Source organism: Bombus vancouverensis, chromosome 10 (assembly GCF_051014615.1).
Source record: "Bombus vancouverensis nearcticus chromosome 10, iyBomVanc1_principal, whole genome shotgun sequence".
In the NCBI taxonomy this organism is placed as follows: domain Eukaryota; kingdom Metazoa; phylum Arthropoda; class Insecta; order Hymenoptera; family Apidae; genus Bombus; species Bombus vancouverensis.
The window spans coordinates 497,156-522,252 of NC_134920.1; the positions used below are offsets into that span (position 1 = coordinate 497,156).

Here is a 25,097-nt window from a genome sequence, read left to right on the forward strand (position 1 = left end):
GCGCACGGGACCATCGGATTTGTTGGTGCCGATGTTATTTAGGAGAGTGAGGGAATAGGCTTCGTTTCTAATTGGTTAAACGAAGGGTCTTAACCGCCCTCGAGAGAAAGTGGTTAGTGGGAGGACAGTTGCAGCGTACGTGCGAAAAACCAACTTTCCTTAGTTAAGCCGTGGTAGACAATAGTCTCGAGAAATTCCTCGGAAACAGATGTTTGTTTGAAGGACCTTAGCAGGCAAGTGACTCAGGTTTATGACGGGTGCTTAAGGCTATTGAGGGTACGCCGTACGGAAGAGCGGACATCTGGTGTCCGTCTGGCCCGCGGTGTGTGACCTGGGCCAGGCAGAGAGTCTCCCGGCGTAACAATTGCGAACTAACTACCTTTAAATATTATAAATATTCAATGGTATATATAAATCCAACTATCTTAAAGTTTCATATTTTTATCTTGCATGAAATTCTTATAAAACAGGAAAATTAATTTTTCTCTGTCTCTCTCCCTCTCTTTGATATAAACGCCGCAGTTGAAAAATAAATATGTATGACCTCATGTATATTCATATGTATTTAAGCATCTTTCTTCGTAACTTTGAATGGTTTTCAATTTCATTTAAATTGTTGCATGGCAACGTGAGTTCTGTTGCAAAATTCATATACTTGTAGAAACGTCAGTCGTAAATCATTTATATATATACGTCATTTATATATATACCAATTAATTAAGACTAAGTCTTAAGATAAGACTGATTAAAATATTAGCTTTCGTATCATTTGTAATACTTTCATACATGCTTATAAATAATTAATGCTATCAAAATGAAACGTAAAAACTGATTTAAAAAAAAGGAAGAGAGACGCTTCATTGGGAAATAAGGATACATACGTACAAGTACTTTTTGTAGCCACTGTGTGGCTTTCAAACTCAATTCCAGGGCAAAAAAGAAATTATTGAAAAACGGTTACCTAATATGTACATCATAGTGAAGCAATTATCAAAGGCGAATCCAACGAAAAAACGACACAAAGTGAACTGCCAGAAGCTACCCGTGAACGCAGTAGCCACCCCAGCGAGAAATCCCATTAAATTAGCTCCGAGCAAAGCTGGTATTCTTCCATATTGATCAGCAACCCATCCAAAAATTAATCCTCCGAAGATAGCGCCGATGAAGAAGATACTTTGAGCTATGGTTGGCAGTGCATCATACTGACAAACCCATCCCAGCTGCAACAGGAAACTACAGTCGAATGATTTACTTCTGATCACTATCAGCATCACGGGAATCTTATAGCAATTTCAACGCCTCGATTAAACGAATTTTCGATCAAAGTTTCGAAATTCCTAATGAAGCGCGTCTCTGTCCTTTTTCCTTTCCCTTTGAGGAAAAAAGAAGGAGAAGCTTAAGACCCTGCGCGTTCTCGCGTCCTTCTTCTGGATGCTTCCTACCCCTCGATGAATAATTCTCCTCCTGACGAGCGACGCAAAGTTCATGGAAATCCACTGGAGCAAAAAGTCTTGCAATTTATGTCGAACAAATCTGTGTGTTCGCGCTGTTGCTCGTTATAACGTTTTATTAAAGTTTCTTTTCAATCCGGTATTTTCATTTTCAGTTTCATTTTCAGATTGTATTTTATTTGGCAATGTAACGCTTGAATTTAGAATGTACTCTGTAATTTCACTACATGCACTAATTATTACTGCAATATGTACTAGTAATTCTGTTACGTACTATAATTTTCCTCTGTGGAAATCGACATTGTTAATTTTCCCACTTCTGAACTATCGATCTTTCCACAAACGTTTATTCGACCCTTTCCATCGTTCTTCTTTCTTTCCAAAAATTGTACACTACGCTTATTTTTTATCGAAATAGATCATGCAAATAATCGAATACGACATACACAGTATAAAGGGATTGACTGATAGGAACAGATAAAATATTCAAAAAGCAGGAAATTACAAGTCGAACATTTTCTGTCACCTCGGATGCCACAGACGCATAAGGGACGGTGGTATAATTAAATTCCCATCCTTGTTGGCAATCTTTCGTTGGCCACGATGGGTCCGGTACGTGGCTTCCATTTAGCAAAATTTCCGTGTAATTTACATCGTACATGCTGCATCTCGAGTAACCTTCGCGGTTGACTGGTATCGCCAGCGACAGCCTGAAACGAAGGAGAAGATAACGTAGATTGGTTCACGGTCTTCGATGCCGATGGACGTTCCGACAAGCGAGTAATTAACTTTCTATTTGAAACTCGACAAAAAATATTGGGAATCTCGAGTATTTATTGAGCTAATAATATTGATTGTTAGTCGAGTCTGATAAAACGTATTTGACTGGAATTTCATTTAAAGCGAAGAAAGTTATTTTCAATTGTAGCTGGATGTACGTTAATTGCTGTTTTCCTGTCTTTACAAATTACTCATTCCTTTGTTTCATCAGCCTTTTCGATTATTATTGTCTCGTATTATTATTGTCGAGTATTGTCTCGTTGTTATTATCTCAACGCTTTTATCGTGTCAATTTATTGCGTTGTGTTCATACGGGTTTGTAGAATATATAATAAACAATGCAATGAGAAATGAAAATGAGAAAATTTTGAAGAATTATTAAATTAGGTAAATTGAAGGGAAAGAAGTTCTGTGAAGGAACTGGATTGGATCTAAACAGATAATAAAGAAAGATGATCCAAGATTTGCGACCTCCGACGTATGTCGAAAACACTTACTCATTAATAACGAATGTCATTAAGATAATTCAGTGACGGTAATTGCGTCTGTTATTCTGATGAATGTTACATAACGAGATAGGAAGTCGATGTCATGATGACTGGCGCTGTCTGAATCAAATCAACCCTATTCACAACCAGATAATACCGTCAAACGATGTTTACATTATTATAATATGAAATCCAATTTGAAGGCTTCGTGAATTTCTATTATCCTTCAATGAAATTATGAAATAATGGCGCAATTTAATGATAAAGATTATTATTATTTCATTAGGCTTGCTGTATAATTTGCTAGATTGTCTTCAACCAGATAAATATATCAATAATTTTGGCAATGGCTATCATCACATACTTTATCGAAAGAGAGAACATTGGTTCTCTTTGATTTTCGATCGTTGAATCGTCGAAAGAAAACTTCGCGGCTCAGAGAAAGTTCTCCTACAAACACGTACATAGCATAAAAATCGGTAACACGCGGAAGTTCTACAGGAAAAAAATCAAAAAGACTTGCTGAGCAAGGCAAGAACTTTCCAATAGAAGGTGAGCATAATAATAAATAACACTTGCACGGATGCTTGCGGAGGAGTCGTTGACTATATTAAACTAATACTAATTATGAAACAATGTAACAGTAACGGTACTAGTCGTAATTAACATACTATCGTTAACATTATCGTGATATCGAAATTTCTTCCCACAAGATCACCGATTAATTGCATCGATTTGCGAAATTCTTAGTGTTCGATGATTATCATAGTCGAGGAAAGGTATTTACAAGACATTAACATCCGCATCTAATCACATCTCGTAGCATCGCGACTTATCACGCGTATCGCCTAACCTTTACATGAATATTGAACGAACGAACACTTCGAACGCATTATGCAAGTGTACGTTACGTTTTTCATTCGCCGGTAAAAGCTTTCAAAAACGAGTTAATGAGCGAATGATACGTGGCATGCGCGAAAGAAACGAATGCTTGCCCATAGAATAGCTGAAAATGATTCGAAAAGTATACTAGCAAAATAACAATAGATTCAGATGATAACTGACCAGTCGACCAGGATTAGTCACAGCCTTTTAACAATTCTATTGATTTTTTGCTACTATTATACTTATTTACTCCAAAGCTAAGATCCTATCTAGGCTAAACTAAACTCACAGGCTAAACTATGACTCACAGTTGGAAAATGCACTTATCTTATACGTAATCATTTATCAATTACTGAGTTCGTTAAGTTCTATTTTTGTTTGCTGAAAGGAAAAAATCTTACATTAATTAATCATCGCTATATCGTTGTTTGCTATTGTCTTTCGTCTGATCGACAATCATTTACCCATTCCATCGTTGTAGAACTCTTCATTTCTGGTTCCTATAATCTGGTATTTAATATCATCGAATTTATTTTGAAGCACGTGCACGTGCCAAAAAATTAGGTCACGGAAGTTTTATGCATTTCTGTGAAATCTGAAAGGGCAAAATTGCAAAGTACACGTGTGACACGTGGAAATATAAAAAAACATCGGAAAGTAGCACGCTTTGTAACGTTTAATCGAGGTAAAACAATTTTTTATCCAGCTTCTAGTTTTTTCTTTCGCTTCCTTTATATTCTGAAAAATATGCGTAAAAATCCGCAGGCTACGTATTATGACGTAAACGGAATGGAACGAATCAATAATAGAATAAATTAAATAATATTAATATTAAAATATTAAATAATATTAATATTAATATATTAAATAATATTAATATTAAAATATTAAATAATATTAATATTAAAATATTAAATAATATTAATATTAAAATATTAAATAATATTAATATTAAAATATTAAATAATATTAATATTAATATAAAAATTATAATAATAATAATCGATAATAAAAGAAATTAAGGACAATGGAACACATATTCGATTTATACTAAATATCCGCGGCTGTCCTGATATTTATTGCCAGTCGCGTACATACGTTCAAGTTATAATTTCTAATACCATTAGAAAGTTAGGAGAATTTTAATCGAGAACGAGCTCTATACCCTTTGAACGTAATTTGTTCGTCACTTAATCGCTGCACGCGGTAAACACTAACGAGCAGCTCTTAAACAAAAGTATTTGTACGTTATGGTCAACAACGGGGTGACTAGTTATTAGCGCGTTCTCCTGTTTCATTGAAATTTTAATTGCATCAACGTAGTACGTTCTATGGTCGACGTCTTAACATAATTGTACGGATCGAATGTCTTTACGTAAAACTGTCCCGTGCATGTTGACGATTCGCGGCCAATCAACGATATCAGGCCGAATGTTACGTGCTCGACGCTATTTTTTCGCCTTCACGCTCTCATTGTTTGCGCGAAGGTTCAACGCGTTCGCGCGGCGTACGCGATAATACGCGCTCCGGGAATTTTATCCAAGGAGCATTGTGCGAGCGCAACACGTTGCGACACCACATCCTTTGCCTCTCTCGAAACGTCTTAATAACGAATTATGGTGCAATCGAACCATGCGCGTATAGCAAAAAGCAATCGTTTCTAGCCGTTCACTTTGAACACCGCGAAGGTTAATTTGGCAACTACATATATATCCATGTATTGTGTTTCTAACGATTGCCAAATGCTATTTTCATGCATATAGTGATGCCATCCTTTTGTTACGAAGGATTAGCATCAGAGAAATTTTCGGCTTATTACGCATATTGAAAATGTAACGTAAGATTCATCTTTTTTTTCAGCAAATATGCAGAGATACGCACAGGTGCGTTTGAGTATTAGAGCACCTACTGGTTACATTTATTGGAACGCTCTAGCGGATTTTACGCTGTAAAACATACGACGTGAATGAAAGTTCGGATTTATAATAAAATAAGCAGAAGATACAATCGGAAAAAGGATCTCAGCAAGACGATAGTATTAGGACAGCGTTAGGAAACGGTAGGCCAAGAAAAGCCGGTCGAAAGATGATTCGTAGAACTAAAGGAAAGTGTTGAGATATTGATCCGTTTCATAGCGCCGATGCGAGCGAAAAGCGAACTAAAAATTGCGCGTTTAAGCACTAAAATGTCTATATACTATCACGAAACTACGAAATATTACTAATCTTCTATTTACAACGAAGCTCGTAAGTCTCGTGACCAATTTACACGAAAAAAGATCGAGTTAGAGACACGATAACGCGTTAATGAAACTTCTAATCTCTAAATCTCTAGAGAGAAATCCTTAAAAGCTGTAGATCCTTAATAAACAATTTACCGATTACGACGATAAGTCCCCTGATGCTCGTAACCAATTTTACACAGAAAACGGATCACCAAAGTTGCAAGACTTTCGAGTTGGAGGGAATGACGCGTTAACGAGAGCGTCGCGACGTATAATGTTTACAAAGTTTGCGTGGAAATTAACACGATCACCGTTGTCACCGTTTACGATCGTGTTTCCGAGATGAAAGAAACAGCTACTATTATGCAATCGATCGTTTCGAACTAGTAAACGGCGTAGCGAAATAAAACTCGGTGTAAGTCTTAACATACGTTCACTAGCAGGAACGTGTTTTATTGAAACTTTTACGACTCGCTACCGGCTGCCCCAGCCGTTGCATTATTTGAATAACATCGAAGGTTGTTGACCTAGCAACCGAACGAAGGTGCGATCCAATTGGAGGTGGATGTAATTACACCTTGAAATACCTTTCGTCATCGAGCATTTCCAATTCCCCGCCGAGTGTCCTCCATTTTTGCGCTTAGTCTTTACGCTCGATATCGTCGCGATTTGCAGGCACTCGCTAGCAACAGAATGTGCGATCGTCGTCGCGCGTCGCCGTTTCGACAGAATTAACGTCGTTGGAATCTCACAACGATTGAGAAACCGCATATTTACTTCGCGCGAAAACCACGATGAACGAGTTATGTCTCGTTCGGGCTAATTTCTTTGAAGTAGTCATGTGTCGATTTTTAATTTATGCTTCAAATATGTAATATCGGAAAATAAGGATAGAAATTTTTTTCCGATTACTTACAATTTATTAATATTAAATTGAATATACAAATATAAATTGGACAGAGGACGATATTTATTTAACGGAAACTAAATGCAATACTCGTATCTATATCAAATAACTTTGCAGTTATTTGATCACTCTCGTCACAACGAATCTAACACACACACTCTCTCTCTCTCTAACAACTCTATCAATTCTCACGACTCTACTCTTCGACGACTCGAAACCTCCAACGACTCTACTCTTCGACGACTCAATTAGCTCTGATCTTCGCCAATACACTCCTGCTCGGTCGTGCTCGCTCTTGCTCTCGTCCTCTCTCACACACACACACGCACACTTTTCGGCTCACATACTCTGGCCTCTCGACTGCCACTCCTTGAAATGTGGAACCGTACTTCTGTTTCGACGCTGCTTATCTTTTCTCGCGTCACTGTTACTAGGCGCTCTTGGATATAAACAAACCACGAAAGACGACGTACACGGTGTTTTCTAATTTCAGCCGATCTCCAATCAAAGCTATTCTACGATATTACAAATATTAAGAATCGAAGATCCAGTGTGGAGAATTTGAAGGGTTGACTCTGAGATTTGAGAGTAATTTCAGAGAATAGAAGCTTAATTCCTGCGATTACTTCCTTCACATACTTCCCCTTTTCGGATCTTGACACTACGCAAGTCTCTTTCGGTCGTGCCGTACACCTCGCTGCAATATGTCCAAATCCGCTGCACTCGGAACACCTAACACCTTCTCCCCTCTCCGGACACTTAACACTTAGATGATCCTCACTACCGCAAATGAAGCATCCTCTTTTCATCATTGCATCTACAGATTGACTGGGCTTCCCGTTCTTCTGGGTTTTAGCCGGCTTCACAATCGACTTTGCCCTGCGACTCTTCTGCTCTTCGTACATCACTAACCTCTTCCTCAACTCTTTGATTGACGTAGCGCCGTACAATATAGCCTTATTGTTCTCGTCGTCTATTATTCCATCCACTATGTATTCCACCTTTGCTTCCTCCTCTATGTCCACATGGCTGGCTATTTCGAGCATGCGGTACATGTAAGCCAAACATGTACTATGTATCACTCTCCTTTTTTGTTTCTTCAAGTTTCTGATGTACTTGCCTACTGTTGACTTTCCTCGAAAATTCTTTCACTAGCCCCCTCTTCAACACATGCCAAGTCCTGGCATGACACTCGAAGCTCGCAAATATTTTCGCTGATCCCTTCAGCAGCTTCCTGGCGTAGACTGCCTTCTGCCCATCCGACCACATGCACGTATCAGCGACTTCCTCGAACGACTCGAACCATCGTTCGACATTTTCACCTTTGTCGCCACTAAACGACTCTAATGCATCTTCGACGTCTCTAAAACTCAGTGTCGAACCAACACATGCCCTTCGACAATATTCATCACGGTCCTGATACACCTGTGGCGGATCGGTATCAACAGGACGCCGACAGGTCGAGGCATCAACGCGGCGCAACACCTCCCGGGCGATCCGCGGGTACCAACCGCCAACACTAGAGGGCTACGACGACAACGAGTCTATCTGTCTAACTCGCTAGCGGTCGAATATACAAGCGATTGATACAAATACCGCACCTAGCGAGACTCCCTCTACGTCTAAGGCAGGGACTACCGGGCATAGCCTTACTGACGAGTCCACCGGTAGTCCCGGGACGAAACGCAAACACTCTCCCTCTCTTTTCATTAGCCTCATTGGTGACCACCGACAACGAACACGCACCTTTGGAGAAGGAGTCAGGAAAGGAGCCAACCACCTACGACGACCAAGCCAGGAAGTGATGTAGCCATTGCAATAGTTCATGGGCATCACCTCCAGCAGCACGTCAGAGGAGGCGACAACCACCTCGTCCCCACGACAATCAGCCTTCCATCATCGACGACGAGCCATTCCCTCTAACTTGTATCGCGCTATATAGCTTTGGGGTCACGCTATAGCGCTAGGGGGAGGCTGTGTGGCGGATCGGTATCAACAGGACGCCGACAGGTCGAGGCATCAACGCGGCGCAACACCTCCCGGGCGATCCGCGGGTACCAACCGCCAACACTAGAGGGCTACGACGACAACGAGTCTGTCTGTCTAACTCGCTAGCGGTCGAATATACGAGCGATTGATATAAATACCGCACCTAGCGAGACTCCCTCTACGTCTAAGGCAGGGACTACCGGGCATAGCCTTACTGACGAGTCCACCGGTAGTCCCGGGACGAAACGCAAACACTCACACTCTCTTTTCATTCGCCTCACACCCTTCGCGTATCTCTCTTGTATCCTCTTGCGTTTTTCTTGTCATCTTCATCCTCACTTTCGTCGTCGCTTTCTTCTTCCGACGATATGTCGTTACCATCCATGGCCGCTTGTAGCCGTGCGCGTAATTCTACTTTTCTGCCCGTCGTTTTTAAACCCAAACTAGCGAGGCGCTCCTTCAACTCCTTCGTATTCATTTTCTCAACATCTTCATCTTCGTTACAATCACGCTCAGCTCTCTGTACGTTTCCTAAATCTCGTTGACCGGTTAGCTCTTCACCGCCCGTCGATACCTTAGGATACGATTGTCCAGCCCTACACGCCCGATTCAGCCTTGCAATCAGCACTGACCTCGCACCAGATATAGGGAGGTTCATTCGCGCGAGCTTACTCCTCAGCTCCTCCAGCGTCGAACCCTCTTCACCCGACAATCGTTCGTCCCCAACGTTTGCCATTTTTCACACTACACAAACTTAAACAGTCAACGATATCGTCTTTTACCGCACCGCGTACCGGTAAATTCACAACTAGCTCGAATAGCTCTGTTAAACCGTTTCGTTTTCTGTCTTGTCCAATCCCGGACGAGCCCCCAAAAATATGTAATATCGTGATATAATGTATTTACAAGGAGTGGACAATAGAGATGTTAATCAGACAGAAAAAGACGATTGTTGTTCAACCTGAACTATTCACGCCAAACGTACAGAAAACAGCGCAACTAAATAACTAGATAGCGACTCGACTTTTACCAAAACGCAATCAACACTCTCTCGGCAACGCCACTCGCAAACTCTGTCTCCGCTCAACTCGCACTCGGCTCCTCGACTCACACTCTGTTTCTCGACTCACACTCTGGTCGTTGTCGCATTCTATTGCCTTTTTCCTAGGCCCGCCGCACACGTGTTCTGCAGACGCTCGTAGCCAGGGTCACGTAGGTCTTTTCCACGAAACTATGCACTTGAAAAGACCGATGACACATTGATGGGCCCGACGGCGCCTCGGCTCTCGCGACATTGTTCATAGTTCGCCCGATATTTCTTAGGCCTTTCGTCCACGATACTACATATATGTAGTGGTGTACTGGTCATCTTTTTTCCACACGTTTTTAGCTTTTTAGCTGTTTGTGAATGGGCGCCTAATCAGCCAATCAGAAATGGCCGGTATTCTATGAATCCTTTTCTTCAATGCTCGAAGAGCTGGATATTTATCCAAAGCTGATGCCCCAAACATATACTCGAAATTTTCAAGGGCCGCTGCAAACACGAAGTCCGCCCATGTCGTCTGAAAAAAGGTTTGTATACATTTATTTTGTACCTCCTCTATTAAACAATTTTTTTAATTTACCTTGAAAAATGTGAAAAATCGAACTCTTAACTAAAGATCACTAGCTTTTTAGGAGGAATTTGGATTTTTATTTTATTGTCAGAATTTAATGGATAATTTTAGAAACTTCAACCTTTGGAGGTATTTGTTAATTAAAAATGACAAAACTGGTATTATGTAAAAAAGAGTAATGTGTATCCTGAATCAATGTCGAATGGAAATTAGACAGTTCTATAAAAATAATCCTTCTCACGATTCCACAACTTCATAGCTTAATTAAATACAATTCTTCGGCGATATAATTACAAATACATTTACAGGAATTGTGTAATATGATAAATATCTCGTTAAAGAAATTGAAATCGTAAATTCCGCGGATAACCAGCGTTTATCATATAGAGACAGGGATTTGCAAAGAATAAAAGTTGTAGAACGTTGAAAGGCGTTGAGAGAAACGTGATGTTATCCCGTTATTCGTTAACGCAACGCAGTTAAAAAAATCCCGTAGGAAGATTACGATAATAGATAACCTGAGTCGAGTGTTTGTCGGGGGATCTAAAAGATTCTTTCGAGTTGAGCGTCTGAGATTGCAGAGAAGAAAATTTGGAAGCCATCGAATTCGTGATGTCGATAGAAATCTTCAGTTGGAATCGTTGTATCATAACGTAGTCTGCTTATTGTCGATAAGACTTTACTAAACTAAAAGTGACTACTAAAAGTTTCTATCCTCTAAATTCTATCTACGATTCTATAATCTAAAAACTGACTTTTGCAAACAAACTATAACATTCGCTTAACGGAAAGACATACGTATCTTGTTTGTACTCGTCTTTTCACAATGAATTCTTGAACGTCTGTCTCTGTGGTGAGACAAATGCAAAGTCATCTCATCAGTTACTCACCTTGCTTCAAATCTCCAAGAGCATCGACGAGCACGTCGCATATCATCGCATCCCATTCGTTCCTTCCCATTAGATCGTACTTCTTCGCCAAGTATCGCGCCACAGCGTTACTCTGCGCTACCGGTTTCCCGTCTATCTCCAGCACAGGCAGCATTTTATAAGGCATTGCTAAGAACAAACATGGCTCATATGAACACTGTGTAGGGGGAAACGATCGATAGGAAATCACAACACAGCTTCCGAGGCCGTTGCGTTCTTGTGAATAAATGAATCGAAATCATTTCGGTTTTAATCAACATGGCCTAGTAAAGAAATACAGAAATGTCTTCTTTCTCCTTTTTTTCTTTTCTTACGATTACGATGGACAAGGTATCGCGTGTTTTTGACTGTTGGGAAGAACCTAAAGTTTTTAAAATCAAGGATAAATGATCGAGTATAAAATTTGTAATTCTCACGGAAAGGAACGAATCTGTCCGATGCGGTGTACTGAATGTACGAGGAACGATCAGTATCGTTTTGCAGCATTGCATAAGGAAGACCTTATGCAATGATAGTGGACTTACAACTGCGAATAAAAAATTCACGTCGCATAATACCAGACACGGAAAAGATATTAGAAAATGTACACGGTTCTTGTAATGAAAATTGAAATGCAAGGAATATAAATCGAATGTCTCTTGCGAACGTAATTTTGTGTTTTACACCGACAGGATTGATTTACAGACTTACGTTGATTTTTGGTTTCTCTATCTGCAAGCGACATATAAGATTATATCGAAGACTAGGTTGCGTAAAACTTTTATTATACTATTTACGATAGAAATGTCGCAACGGAAGATCGAATTTTATGTCTGCTTTGTTCTTTCGACTTTTTAGCTATGTTCTTGTTCATTTCCGAACTGATTTCAATTTTTTATCCTTTTTTTCCGACAAGTCCTAAAAAATTTTTAAATTAACGAGAAACGTAGAAGTATTTTTGTATTCCTATTTTAAGTCACCTATTTACGGTTTTCTCAAAATATTCGAAATGCTTCGATTCATTGAAAACAATAAAGATTGCAACACAAAAATTCGAGAATCGTAAGTGAATTAAGTTGGTATTCGATAAACACGATATTACGGAAGCAAAACTTAATGAAAAGTTCGACTTTATTCCGTATGAAATTTTACTTTAAGTAAGTTTAGCCTGCACGTGAAACGAAAGTTTTATATACAGAAAAGTTTGAGTAAATGGTAGATACCTGAGAGTTGAACGATGAAAGTAAAAATCGATTCTTCACGCTTACAATCCTTGTATTCAGGCCAGAGTTCTTCGGGGATCCTCTCGTCGGTATACTCGATGCCAGTATATGCAAATATGTACCGTATATGTTCGGCACGACCACGGGCATTGAAGTAGATTTGTTTGTAGGTAGGTTCGTCGCTCATTTTCCTTGCTCTGTCAACTTATCGAGAAAAATGATACAATTAACTCGTGTAATTAACAGACTGTGTGCGTGTTTGTGTGTATAGAGAACAATTTATTTATAGATGGAATAATTCGTATAATACGCAAAATAAATCATTTAGAAGGCTGGAATATGTGTTTTTGAAACAATTAATTATGTCGAAAAATATTTCAAACGAGATATAATTATGAAAAAAATAATAATTAAATGTATGTAAATGCATGTAATAATAGTTAAATGTATGTAAATGTAATAATTAAATGTAATTAGTTTCTTTATACGCACGCGATATTATTGGCGATATATGAAGGTCAACTTTATTTTTTTAAATAGATATATTTATACGTATATTTATAGATATAAATACATATATTATATAGATATAATAGTATATATAATATATATAATAATATATATGTCGAGTCTGAATCTCCGAGTCCGAGCTCGAGGCGCCCTCCCGGGGAGGGCTCGCGGGAGATTGCGATTCCGTGTTGGAGTTCTCCATCGTCCGGTCGCGGGTGGGTTACCTTTATTGTCGATAGTGACACTAGTGACGAGGGCCTCAGGCTTAATAACGAATCCGCGGCCAACGGGAGGACTATCATATAAAAAGCAACAGGATACACGAAATAATATAATTCTGACTAGGACAACATAAACGCAAGAAGTGTTGATATTGAAAAAAATATTTAATTTTGTATATAAATATTTTCATATTTAAAAAAGTTTCCGGAAGCAGGAAGATTTACAAACAAATAATATCATAAATCGAATGTTTCATGATCCTTTTCTAATTAGAGTGTGTGACAGCATGTGAGAACGTTTCTTAAAAATATGACTTATTGCAATTACTTAATCGCAATTATAAACGATTAAGACCTTCTCACAACGAGGCAATCTATCCAAAGTGTAAAACTCGTTATACTTGATGAGAAAACAAATCTCTACTTAGGTTTCATTTCGTTTCATCGCGTTCATAAAAAGTGAATTTGTATGAACACATCGTGCAATTTAGTAATTAGGACCGTTGATCTCGCTGCAACATAGATGGATAGAAAAAAGCCATTTAAAATGATACAACGTCGGGAAGACAATTATGAAAATTATAAATGGAGCACAAGATAAAATTGTTTAAGATTAATTCTTCTTTTTTTTTTTTTAATCGCGAGTGTTTGCAAACGAAGTTTCAATCTGTTTACAATGATAGCAATGAGAGGAGGATGTCTATGAAAGTTATAAATGCGATATTGAATAACATTTCTGCGAGTGGGTTTGTTTTTCGTTACAAATGTTTTTTAAACGAATCTGCAATCTGTTGGAAACAACGGAACAGTAACGGGACGACTGATAGGGAAATAAAAAAGATCGCGTTTTATTTGAACAGACAAATCTTTGAAATCTATTCGAAAGTCTATTTGAATTGGTACGAGCTCGAAAGGAACGGCGAATACTATAGAAGAAGGATTAATTAAAATTCTTATTAATCTGTACGCTTTGTATATTAAATACCTTGATCGATGCCAAGATAACAAATTATTATACGAAACAGTGAAGTATCCACGTCTGACATTAATATTGAGTATTACCATTACTGTAATTTAATTTTTAACCGATCCTGAAAATTCCTTAGAACGTAAAAAGTATAAAATGTTACTGTGCATTTCAAGATTAAATGCACTGTAATTTAGAAACAGTTATGAAGCGGAAACAAATAATTTATTCAGAATAAGAATTCTACGTAATCATGTTAAAAAAAAAACGTACTTATAACGCGTTTAAACTCCAAATATGTAAAGACAATAAGGGAAAAAAATTAAACGAAGAATCGTAAATTCACACAAGATTTTATCCAAAAAAAAATTGGCCTGTACCAATATTTTTATTTGTCGTTACAAGTTACGAGAGTATTAAAAAGTTGGCCACGAATGGACCAGAGATAAGAATTTATCAGACTTGCTCTCGTAAATTTCAAGACGTTGCATCGGATATTCTTGAAAATCTTTGGACAATGGCCTCGATATTTCGCAGCTTCTATCCTCGAAGCGGAAGAACTCGGCGTTAAAAGCGACAGAACTGGAGAAACCCGGTGACCGCGAGCCTTTCACGCTCTCGACAGATTTCTCATCCCTCGTAATCCTCCCGGTGTCACCCAATTTCCACCCTCGTATTGCGATTTGTTGCTTCCAACGAGGCGACACCTTGTCTTGTGATTTCCTTTTTCGTCGCGTGAAACACGACCGAACACTTGTTCAAACACACAATTCGTATTTATCTAACTCGACAAAACGCCGTGTCATTGAAACAATAGCATTCTTTGGCTTTTATGTAAATTCCAATAAATTATGATAATGTTCGTGGAGACATTATTGCTACCTATTTTATCTGTCGTGATCCAAATTGATTTGTGGCTACGTATGTATATATATATATTTGTATTTTCTTTTGTTCTTTCTTTTTAATTTATGTGATCTGAGAATTACATTTCTGAGAGTTCGGTGAAATTCGATGCTTTATTTTTATCAGTAGAATCTTCCTTGTCATTGTCAGAACGCAGACGTTTACGCGTTTACGGAAAGTTTAAGGATACAAAAATACAGAAAAATGTAGAAAATATGCAAGAATATGTAAAATATCGAAAGTACAGTACTTCTAATAATACTTAGTAGCATGCTTACAAACAAATTTCTTTTGTATTTCTTGAAATTGCGTAAAGATTCGCGGTAATTATCGGATTTTTGTCCTCTTTTATCTGCTTTTTTTATTCGCAACTTATATGAGATATGAATTAATATTCAACGACGTGCGCTCTGTGCCACGAAATGAATTATCTCGCGTTAAGACTGCGGCAATTCTTACGTTTGATATTTCATTTAACGAACAGCCGCGCGTTCCTGAGTTTAAAAACCGCCACTCTGAACTTACGCTGAGAATAATATCAGGAAAAGCGAACGAGAGATGATTAGAAAGAAAATGCGAGGAGCAGTGAGGGGGATATTACTAGACTGCGCTTTTTTGTGCAAGTATAGCAGGATGTTTGGGAGTGTAAAATTTTAACGAATGCGTATAATATGAAAAAAATATATGAAATATCCAAGGTATAGTTTTATTAAACTTACTTTTTATAATGCTTCGTAGGTAAAACAATTTTCTATCCAGATTCCACTTTCTCAATTATATTTTAAAAAATGCTCGATAAGGAGAACAATTTTCTACCCTTTCTAATTATATCTTCCAAAATTCTTGATAGGTGAAACAATATTCCACCGACGATTTACTTTTTTAATTGTATCCCCCAAAATATGGACCTGCTTAACGTTTAGATATTATTATTTTTTTCGTTGTTACTTGATACGGCTAGCAATTAAATAGTGAGAATAAGAAGAATTGGAAGTGCCATTTTCGAAAAAGAATTTTGGTTTTAAATTGGAAATTAAATTTGGTTTGGACATATATGACACAATTTGTATGGACAATGAAGAGTACGAATCTACGAATTTCGAGGTAAAAGTATTGATATATGTATCGATATTTCTGGTCGTTACAATATCTCTAATCAATACAAAGTTCTAACTGAATGTTAGAATGTTAAACGTTAAAACGTTTAAAACGTTAAAATGTGTATCGAATCGTTGTAATTCCAAAGATGTCAATTGATGTAATGTAATAATAAAGTATAAAGTATAATAAAGTATAAAGTATAATTTCGTCTGTGGTATAATCTTTCTATTCCATTTTGTTACGTCGCACCGCGAGCAATATGGCAACGAGATGTCACCGGATACTCGCAGCGTATCCTCCATAGTTTCAAGTACCTTCCATAAATCTCATAGATTTCCTAGAAAAGGTCCTTCAAACCAAACAAACGTCTGCTTCCGAAGAATTTCTAAAGACTATTGTCTACCCCGACTGGACAAGGGAAAGTTAGTTTTTCTCACGTATGCTGCAACTTTCCTCCCACTAACCACTTTCTCTCGAGGGCGGTTAAGACCCTTCGTTAACCAATTAACAACGAAGCCACTTCCTTCACTCTCCTAACTAAAATCGTCACCAACAAATCCGTATGGTCCCGTGCGCTAGACACACCCATCCTTAGCTTTCCTCCGAGACAGCATCGTCTCCCAAGACAGTTCTGATTTCACATCCTTCGAACGGTCAATATCCTTCCACCGGGTGGGGCACACCCACAGATCAGTCACTCATTCATCTCGTACATATTCTCAACGCGAGAATTGATTGTAATATCAACAAATAAATAAAAAAAAAAATCTGGTACATACGCACCAGCGTAACTGCCTTCGTTATAAGTTGTTGGAATAAACGGTGAAATATAACTTACTATACTGTGTCATATTCATTTAACCACCTCTTATCTTAACCGAAACAGGGGAACGACTACTTCGCGGCGTCGATTCACCGAATCGTAGCGAGAATTTACGCCTCTCGCTACTGCGACTGCGTCTCTCCGCGAATGGTCGTAACACATTGATCGACAGAAGTACTAAACTCTAATAACATAAATTTATATATTTTCTATTTCCCAGCCACCAGTTTTATAGATTTTTTATCTTCTGTACTACTTTTATCCCTTTTATTTTTTCTTACATGAGATTATTGTAAATTTAATATCATTTGTTCGCAATATTTGTTATTTATCTTTCCTTGAATTTGAAATTTCGCGCTTCAATGTTGTGTGTTGTTCGACGTTTTATCGAACGATGTTTATCGAACTAGTTTATGAATACATACATAATCATTAAAGAATCTATAAACCTTACTAGTTTGTTTTTACTAAGTTTTGTTACAGAAAACATGTTCTCATAAATTTTCAACTTTAATTTATGGAAATTTATTAACCTTAAACTATAAAATCATTCAATGAGTCTTTCCGGATGTTTTTATGTAGTCATAATTTCACATATCAGCACAGCTCCACCAATAGGATAAGAGTTACGTGGAAGCAACAGGGGGGAAGAAGAACATATAGATATCTAAAGGTTATTGTTACGCCGCGCGACTCTCTGCCTGGCCCAGGTCACACACCGCGGGCCAGACGGACACCAGAGGTCCGCTCGTCCGCACGGCGTACCCTCATTATCCTTAAGCACCGTCCATAAATCATAGATTTACTAGAAAAGGTCCTTTAAACAAAACAAACATCTGGTCCCGAGGAGTTGCTAAATACTATTGTCTACCACGGCAGGACAAGGGAAAGTTGTTTTTTTTGTCACGCACGCGGCAACTTTCCCCTCATTAATCACTTTCTCTCGAGGGCAGGTAAGACCCTTCGTTTAACCAATTAAAAACGAAGCCTATTCCCTCACTCTCCTAAATAACATCGGCTCCAACAAATCCGATGGTCCCGTGCGCTGGAGGGACCGATCCTTAGCTTTCCATCGAGACAGCATCGTCTCCCAAAGGCACTGATTTCACATCCTTCGAACGGTCAACATCCTTTGAGCGGGTATACACACCCGCAGATCAGTCACTCACTCATCTCGTACATACGCACCAGTGTAACTATCCTCGTTATAAGTTGTGGAATAAACGGTGAAATATAACTTACTATACTGTGTCATATTCATTCAACCACCTCTGTTATCTTAACCGAAACAGGGGAACGACTACTTCGCGGCGTCGATTCACCGAATCGTAGCGAGAATTTACGCCTCTCGCTGACGCGTTTTCCTCGCGACCGCGTCTCTCCGCGATCGGTCGTAACATTTGGTCCTTCGAGCCGGATTCAGTGACAAGTGAAAAGTGTGGACACGTAACCGGTCGAATCATTCGATCCTCAAAGCCGCATCACGCGTCAAGTGAAAAGCGCACACCAGTGACACCCACTATCATACAGGGCCACGTGAATCCAACATAACCAGCAGCGGAAGCGTTACCCCCCCAGCGAGGTCAGTAACGTCAAGGATCGTCACCCTTGAAGAGGTATTATTCGGTGGTTAAAACGCAACCACGCAACCACGCAACCACGCAACCTCCTGCCGCAACTGGACAATCTTCAACAGAAGTAAGTTATAACCATTCCACTCTCAATTATCTAACAAATAATGGCCACCGGAAACGAGCTTACCGCCTTGCGTCGACGCCGGGGTTATTGCATCGGCCACTTTACACGCTTATCGAAAAAACTAGACGAAATTGAACAATCCGGCTGTCCGCGAGAGAACGAGCTAATTCAAATCAAAAATCGTCTGGAAACATACGAGACGGAGCTCCGCGCCATCCAAAACGAGATTGTAAGCATAGATGAGGAAGAGATCGAGCGCGGCCTCGAGATAGCCGACGAGTACGAGAAATTAGAACTCCGAGTAATTACTCAACTGAGCAACCTACGACTAATTACGACGTCACAATCGACAAATGACGAATCAGCTGCCGGTCGCGAGTCTGCTTCGCTGAAACTGCCGGAGAATCGAATACCCACATTTGATGGTACGCTCGAGAATTGGCAGTCATTTTACGATTCCTTCTCGTCAACGATAGATCAAAACGAACAACTAACACCAGTCCAAAAATTCTATCACCTCCGATCAGCCTTGACTGGGAGGGCCGCGCGAAGTATACAATCGCTAGCCATCACCGAGTCAAACTATGCCATCGCTGTTGACGTACTCAAGGAAAAATTCGACTGCCACCGTCAAATCTGCATGCGCCACCTCGACTTGCTTTTGGACTATCCAAAAATAGTTAAAGAGACACCCGAAGCCATAGACGACTTTCTCGAGACGTTCAAGATAAACATCCAAGCGTTAGAGAACCTCGGTGACCCAATCACATCCGACACCGTTCTTCTCAAATTACTTACATCAAAGTTACCCCCAGCCATCATTCGCAAATGGCAACGCACCTTACCAGACAAGAAGTTACCGTCATACAAGCACCTAATAGACTTCTTGCAAACAAGGACAAACGGCGATCAAACGAACGCTCCAACAACAATGGGAAAAGGGGATACCTACCAACACACTCGTCACCGACAAAACGCACGACATGAACGAACACACATTACAGATTGGATGTGGATGTGTTCGACCTGCAAAGGATCTCACGAACTCAGATATTGCAAGGTTTTTAAGGCCAAATCGGCTACAAAACGCCTCGAAGTTGTAAAACGGGCATCGCTCTGTATAAATTGCTTAGGCAGAGGCCATTCACTCACACAGTGCACATCCGGTTCATGTCACATGTGCGGGCAACGCCATCACACAAATTTACACCGAGCGCTCACTCAGGTCAGTCCACGGATTTCAAGCGATCGGGCCTCAAGCGATCGGTATTCAAGCGGTGGGTCAACGAGCGGTCGGTCAACGAGCGGTCGGTCAACGAGCGGTCGGTCAACGAGCGGTCGGTCAACGAGCGGTCGGTCGTCTGGAGATCGATCGTCGGGCGGTCGTTCGCCGCACAACCGATCCTCTAAGGGACGGTCTCCACCTGGGTCATCGCAACAGCACTTTACACATCGATCGAGACGCACAACCGAATTTTCGCGGAGATCTACCCAGTCGACTCCAAAAGACCGAGAATCTCATCCTCCGCATGAATCTCGAGCATCGTGGAACAAAGGCACCGACCGAAGCTCATCGCCCAAACACCAATCGAAGACGAGGAAGAATTAAATAAAAAAACCTGCGCATTCCTAGCCGCTCTACGCCGATTCAGCTCTCGGCGAGGATACTGCGCGAAAATCATCACGGACAACGGCCTCAACTCCGTCAAGGCCAACAGAGGGCTGCTGAAAATTCGGACCCTACGAACCCAAGAGAAGGGGCACAAGTTTTCTCGACGACCAGCAGATAAAAGGGATTTTCAACCCTTCAAATTCTCTATCCCGTATCACCCAATCTGAGTGATCTCCCTATCCTCATTCCCGGTCACTTCCCAATAGGTGATGCACTAACGAGTTTACGGGAGCGTGATTTCAGGACAGCTTTACCATGCCGGCATCCAGTTGGCAGCGTATCCACCCGATCAAGCACCACTTCAGAAGCTGAGGGAATCATAAGGAACGCTACCGTGCACACGGCAAGCCACGGTCACGACATCCAACGGTCATTCTCCACCGAGGGTCATTACTAAGAGAATGCGATTCGAGCTGGTCATCGGGGGGAATCCAGCCTCCCAGGCAACCTCAAACCGCCGCACCGCGCTTGATGACTCTTCACCAAGCAGCACCGACGTTCCCTTCGACGATACCTCCTGGGCCGAGGTGTTTAACGACACTTCCAGAAGCAAGATTTACGACACTTCTTGGGTCGTGAATTTCACCTGGAAATCGCTCGGCATCGGCGAGGAAGACGGCGATCCAGACTACAAAGGGGACAACGTGCCATCCAGGCAACGGGCCTTCGACCGTATCTTCGAAGTCACCCTGGCGACAACGGCCTCATCCAGACTACCACAAGTCATACGGCAACGAGCATCTTGGAACGACGTGCCACGCAGCGCGTCCTACCAACGAGCCAACCCGATCACGCAGAATAAGGACAATCAGCAATCAACAAGGAGTCGGGCGGCTGCTCCAATTAACTCCACCTTTAATGAAATTTTGATCGGTACCCTCTCAACGGGGGGAGGATGTTACGCCGCGCGACTCTCTGCCTGGCCCAGGTCACACACCGCGGGCCAGACGGACACCAGAGGTCCGCTCGTCCGCACGGCGTACCCTCATTATCCTTAAGCACCGTCCATAAATCATAGATTTACTAGAAAAGGTTCTTTAAACAAAACAAACATCTGGTCCCGAGGAGTTGCTAAATACTATTGTCTACCACGGCAGGACAAGGGAAAGTTGTTTTTTTTGTCACGCACGCGGCAACTTTCCCCCCATTAATCACTTTCTCTCGAGGGCAGGTAAGACCCTTCGTTTAACCAATTAAAAACGAAGCCTATTCCCTCACTCTCCTAAATAACATCGGCTCCAACAAATCCGATGGTCCCGTGCGCTGGAGGGACCGATCCTTAGCTTTCCATCGAGACAGCATCGTCTCCCAAAGGCACTGATTTCACATCCTTCGAACGGTCAACATCCTTTGAGCGGGTATACACACCCGCAGATCAGTCACTCACTCATCTCGTACATACGCACCAGTGTAACTATCCTCGTTATAAGTTGTGGAATAAACGGTGAAATATAACTTACTATACTGTGTCATATTCATTCAACCACCTCTGTTATCTTAACCGAAACAGGGGAACGACTACTTCGCGGCGTCGATTCACCGAATCGTAGTGAGAATTTACGCCTCTCGCTGACGCGTTTTCCTCGCGACCGCGTCTCTCCGCGATCGGTCGTAACAGTTATTTTTGTCTCATTCAAGTTTCTGTTAACCGGCTTGGAAATTTCCTGTGCTTGTTTCGACTTTGAAGTCTTAAAAAAAAAATTGTAAGTAAATAGTATATATATAGTATATATATATCTCGAGACAAAGTTTCTCTTTATAAATAATAAACCGTTTAAAAACTATATTTTGTATGTTTTTTCCTTATTCATAATTAAATAATAAATATGAAATACTTCTACAGAAAGCCGACATCCTTCAATTAACCGAACAGCAGATGATTTAAAAATTAGTAGTTGAAAGAAATAAATGTTATTACATGTTCATAATTGATCGATAAATTTAAGTATACAATTAGATAGATATAGTATACTTTATTAAGACCTAGATAAAAGACTTTTTTCTCGTTTCTCTTCCCTTACTTAATCACTAAGAGTTATATAACGTTTATTCGATAATTCTGCTTCTCCTGACCTTTCCACAAATGGTTGTTTATATCTCGACATTCTTGGTACTTTTAATCAAATTTTAATAACAGTACTTTACTCGTCAGAAGTAAATAAAAAAGCTCTAGGTAGAAGCAAGGATTTACTTACCTTTCCTTTCTCGAATCTCAGTTAGCAATGTCGTTCCTCTTGAAAGATTTTCCAAGTTTCCAAGACAATTTCCACGCTGGTAACATTGTATACATTTCAAGTATCGTGACCACAGGAACTTGTTGAGGCAATATTGAAGAAAGCAAAGAGAATGAAGAAATTGTAGGAACTATGAGAGACTACTCCTTCTTTCACAACTTATTTTCTCTTCGTTTGGGGGGAAAAACACAAATGAACGTAACGGTTGGTTTCATATACGTTTCAGATATCTGCTACTATCGCATGGAGGAGAATCCTGAAAAGAAGGAAGCGAGGAAGAATCAACTTTTGAACGAAACAATACCATTTTACTTGACTAAATTCGACCAGATTATTGGCAAAAATAAAGGATATATCATTCCTTCTACCGTAAGATTTTTTATCCAAATTTAATGTTAAAATTTTTAGTCTTTGTGCAAACTGGGCTATGTTGTCCATAAAAAATTATTGAAACTTTGTTGCGACAAGACAGCTTTAATTGTTGAGAGCAGAGTGTATCTTTAAAATTCACTCCTGTTAGTTTATGTACAAATGAATTTGCCAAGATTTTCAGCTTTTAGATAATTATTCATGTATCTTCCTCATCAAGTTTGATAGAAATTATTACTATCGTAATCAAAGCAAAGATTAAGATATGTAAAATCATTTCTCTGGATATGACACTCTTGTTTAATGAGTGATAAATGATACCATTCGAAATATCATATTTATATAATATATAATGATACTTATAAGTGTAATCACTTAAGTACAGATATCTGAATTTTTCTCACTGTCACTGACATAGATACGTATTATCGTCCCTTAGATTACTTGACCAGTTTATTTCTTTCATCACTGTGTTATTATATAACAATAATAAATAGTCACATTAAATTAATTTAGTATGATTATGTTGTTTAATAATACGTGTTCATTGCAAAATATTTAGCGATTGAAGGGCTCATAGGAAACATGAAAGTGAAAGAATACTAGAATCTACAGTTTACGATTTCAATTTCTTTAACGAGATATTTATCATATTACACAATTCCTGTAAATGTATTTGTAATTATATCGCCGAAGAATTGTATTTAATTAAGCTATGAAGTTGTGGAATCGTGAGAAGGATTATTTTTATAGAACTGTCTAATTTCCATTCGACATTGATTCAGGATACACATTACTCTTTTTTACATAATACCAGTTTTGTCATTTTTAATTAACAAATACCTCCAAAGGTTGAAGTTTCTAAAATTATCCATTAAATTCTGACAATAAAATAAAAATCCAAATTCTTCCTAAAAAGCTAGTGATCTTTAGTTAAGAGTTCGATTTTTCACATTTTTCAAGGTAAATTAAAAAAATTGTTTAATAGAGGAGGTACAAAATAAATGTATACAAACCTTTTTTCAGACGACATGGGCGGACTTCGTGTTTGCAGCGGCCCTTGAAAATTTCGAGTATATGTTTGGGGCACCAGCTTTGGATAAATATCCACCTCTTCAAGCATTGAAGAAAAGAATTCATAGAATACCAGCCATTTCTGATTGGCTGATTAGGCGCCCATTCACAAACAGCTAAAAAGCTAAAAACGTGTGGAAAAAAGATGACCAGTACACCAGTATATATATATGTACGCTGGCATCGCTATGTTGGTAAATGTTCGATGTTATACGTGTCGTAAAATGTAACAGTTCTATTTAAAGAAAAAATTTCGTTTCTATGAGTACGTTTAAAGTTTAACTATAAAAAGTCTCATCTGAGCTGTGTTCCTTTATGTGAAGGTATTATTGTGTGTAATATTGTGAATTACGACTTTTCCTCTCCGATATTCGTGAATTGAATCACGGTCAACTCAGCTTGAACTAAAATCCTAACTAAAATCGTCACCAACAAATCCGATGGTCCCGTGCGCTAGACACACCCATCCTTAGCTTTCCTCCGAGACAGCATCGTCTCCCAAGACAGTTCTGATTTTACATCCTTCGAACGGTCAATATCCTTCCACCGGGTAGGACACACCCACAGATCAGTCACTCATTCATCTCGTACATACGCACCAGCGTAACTGCCTTCGTTATAAATTGTTGGAATAAACGGTGAAATATAACTTACTATACTGTGTCATATTCATTTAACCACCTCTTATCTTAACCGAAACAGGGGAACGACTACTTCGCGGCGTCGATTCACCGAATCGTAGCGAGAATTTACGCCTCTCGCTACTGCGACTGCGTCTCTCCGCGAACGGTCGTAACACATTGATCGACAGAAGTACTAAACTCTAATAACATAAATTTATATATTTTCTATTTCCCAGCCACCAGTTTTATAGATTTTTCTATCTTCTGTACTACCTTTATCCCTTTTATTTTTTCTTACATGAGATTATTGTAAATTTAATATCATTTGTTCGCAATATTTGTCCTTGAATTTGAAATGTCGCGCTTCAATGTTGTGTGTTGTTCGACGTTTTATCCAACGATGTTTATCGAACTAGTTTATGAATACG

General features: G+C 39.5%; 1 protein-coding gene across 1 annotated transcript; it reads left to right on the plus strand.

Moving 5' to 3' along the window:
- The first annotated feature begins 18,157 nt into the window (after positions 1–18,157).
- On the plus strand, positions 18,158–20,323 carry LOC117162505 (uncharacterized). The gene has a single exon (XM_033344376.2). It carries the CDS (start codon positions 18,738–18,740, stop codon positions 20,304–20,306), a length of 1,569 nt encoding a protein of 522 aa, XP_033200267.2. The 5' UTR covers positions 18,158–18,737; the 3' UTR covers positions 20,307–20,323.
- The last annotated feature ends 4,774 nt before the right edge of the window (positions 20,324–25,097 follow it).

What these genes read in the sequence shown, in the direction of transcription:
- LOC117162505 (XM_033344376.2), top strand. Translation starts at nt 18,738, where the DNA reads ATGGCCACCGGAAACGAGCTTACCGCCTTGCGTCGACGCCGGGGTTAT.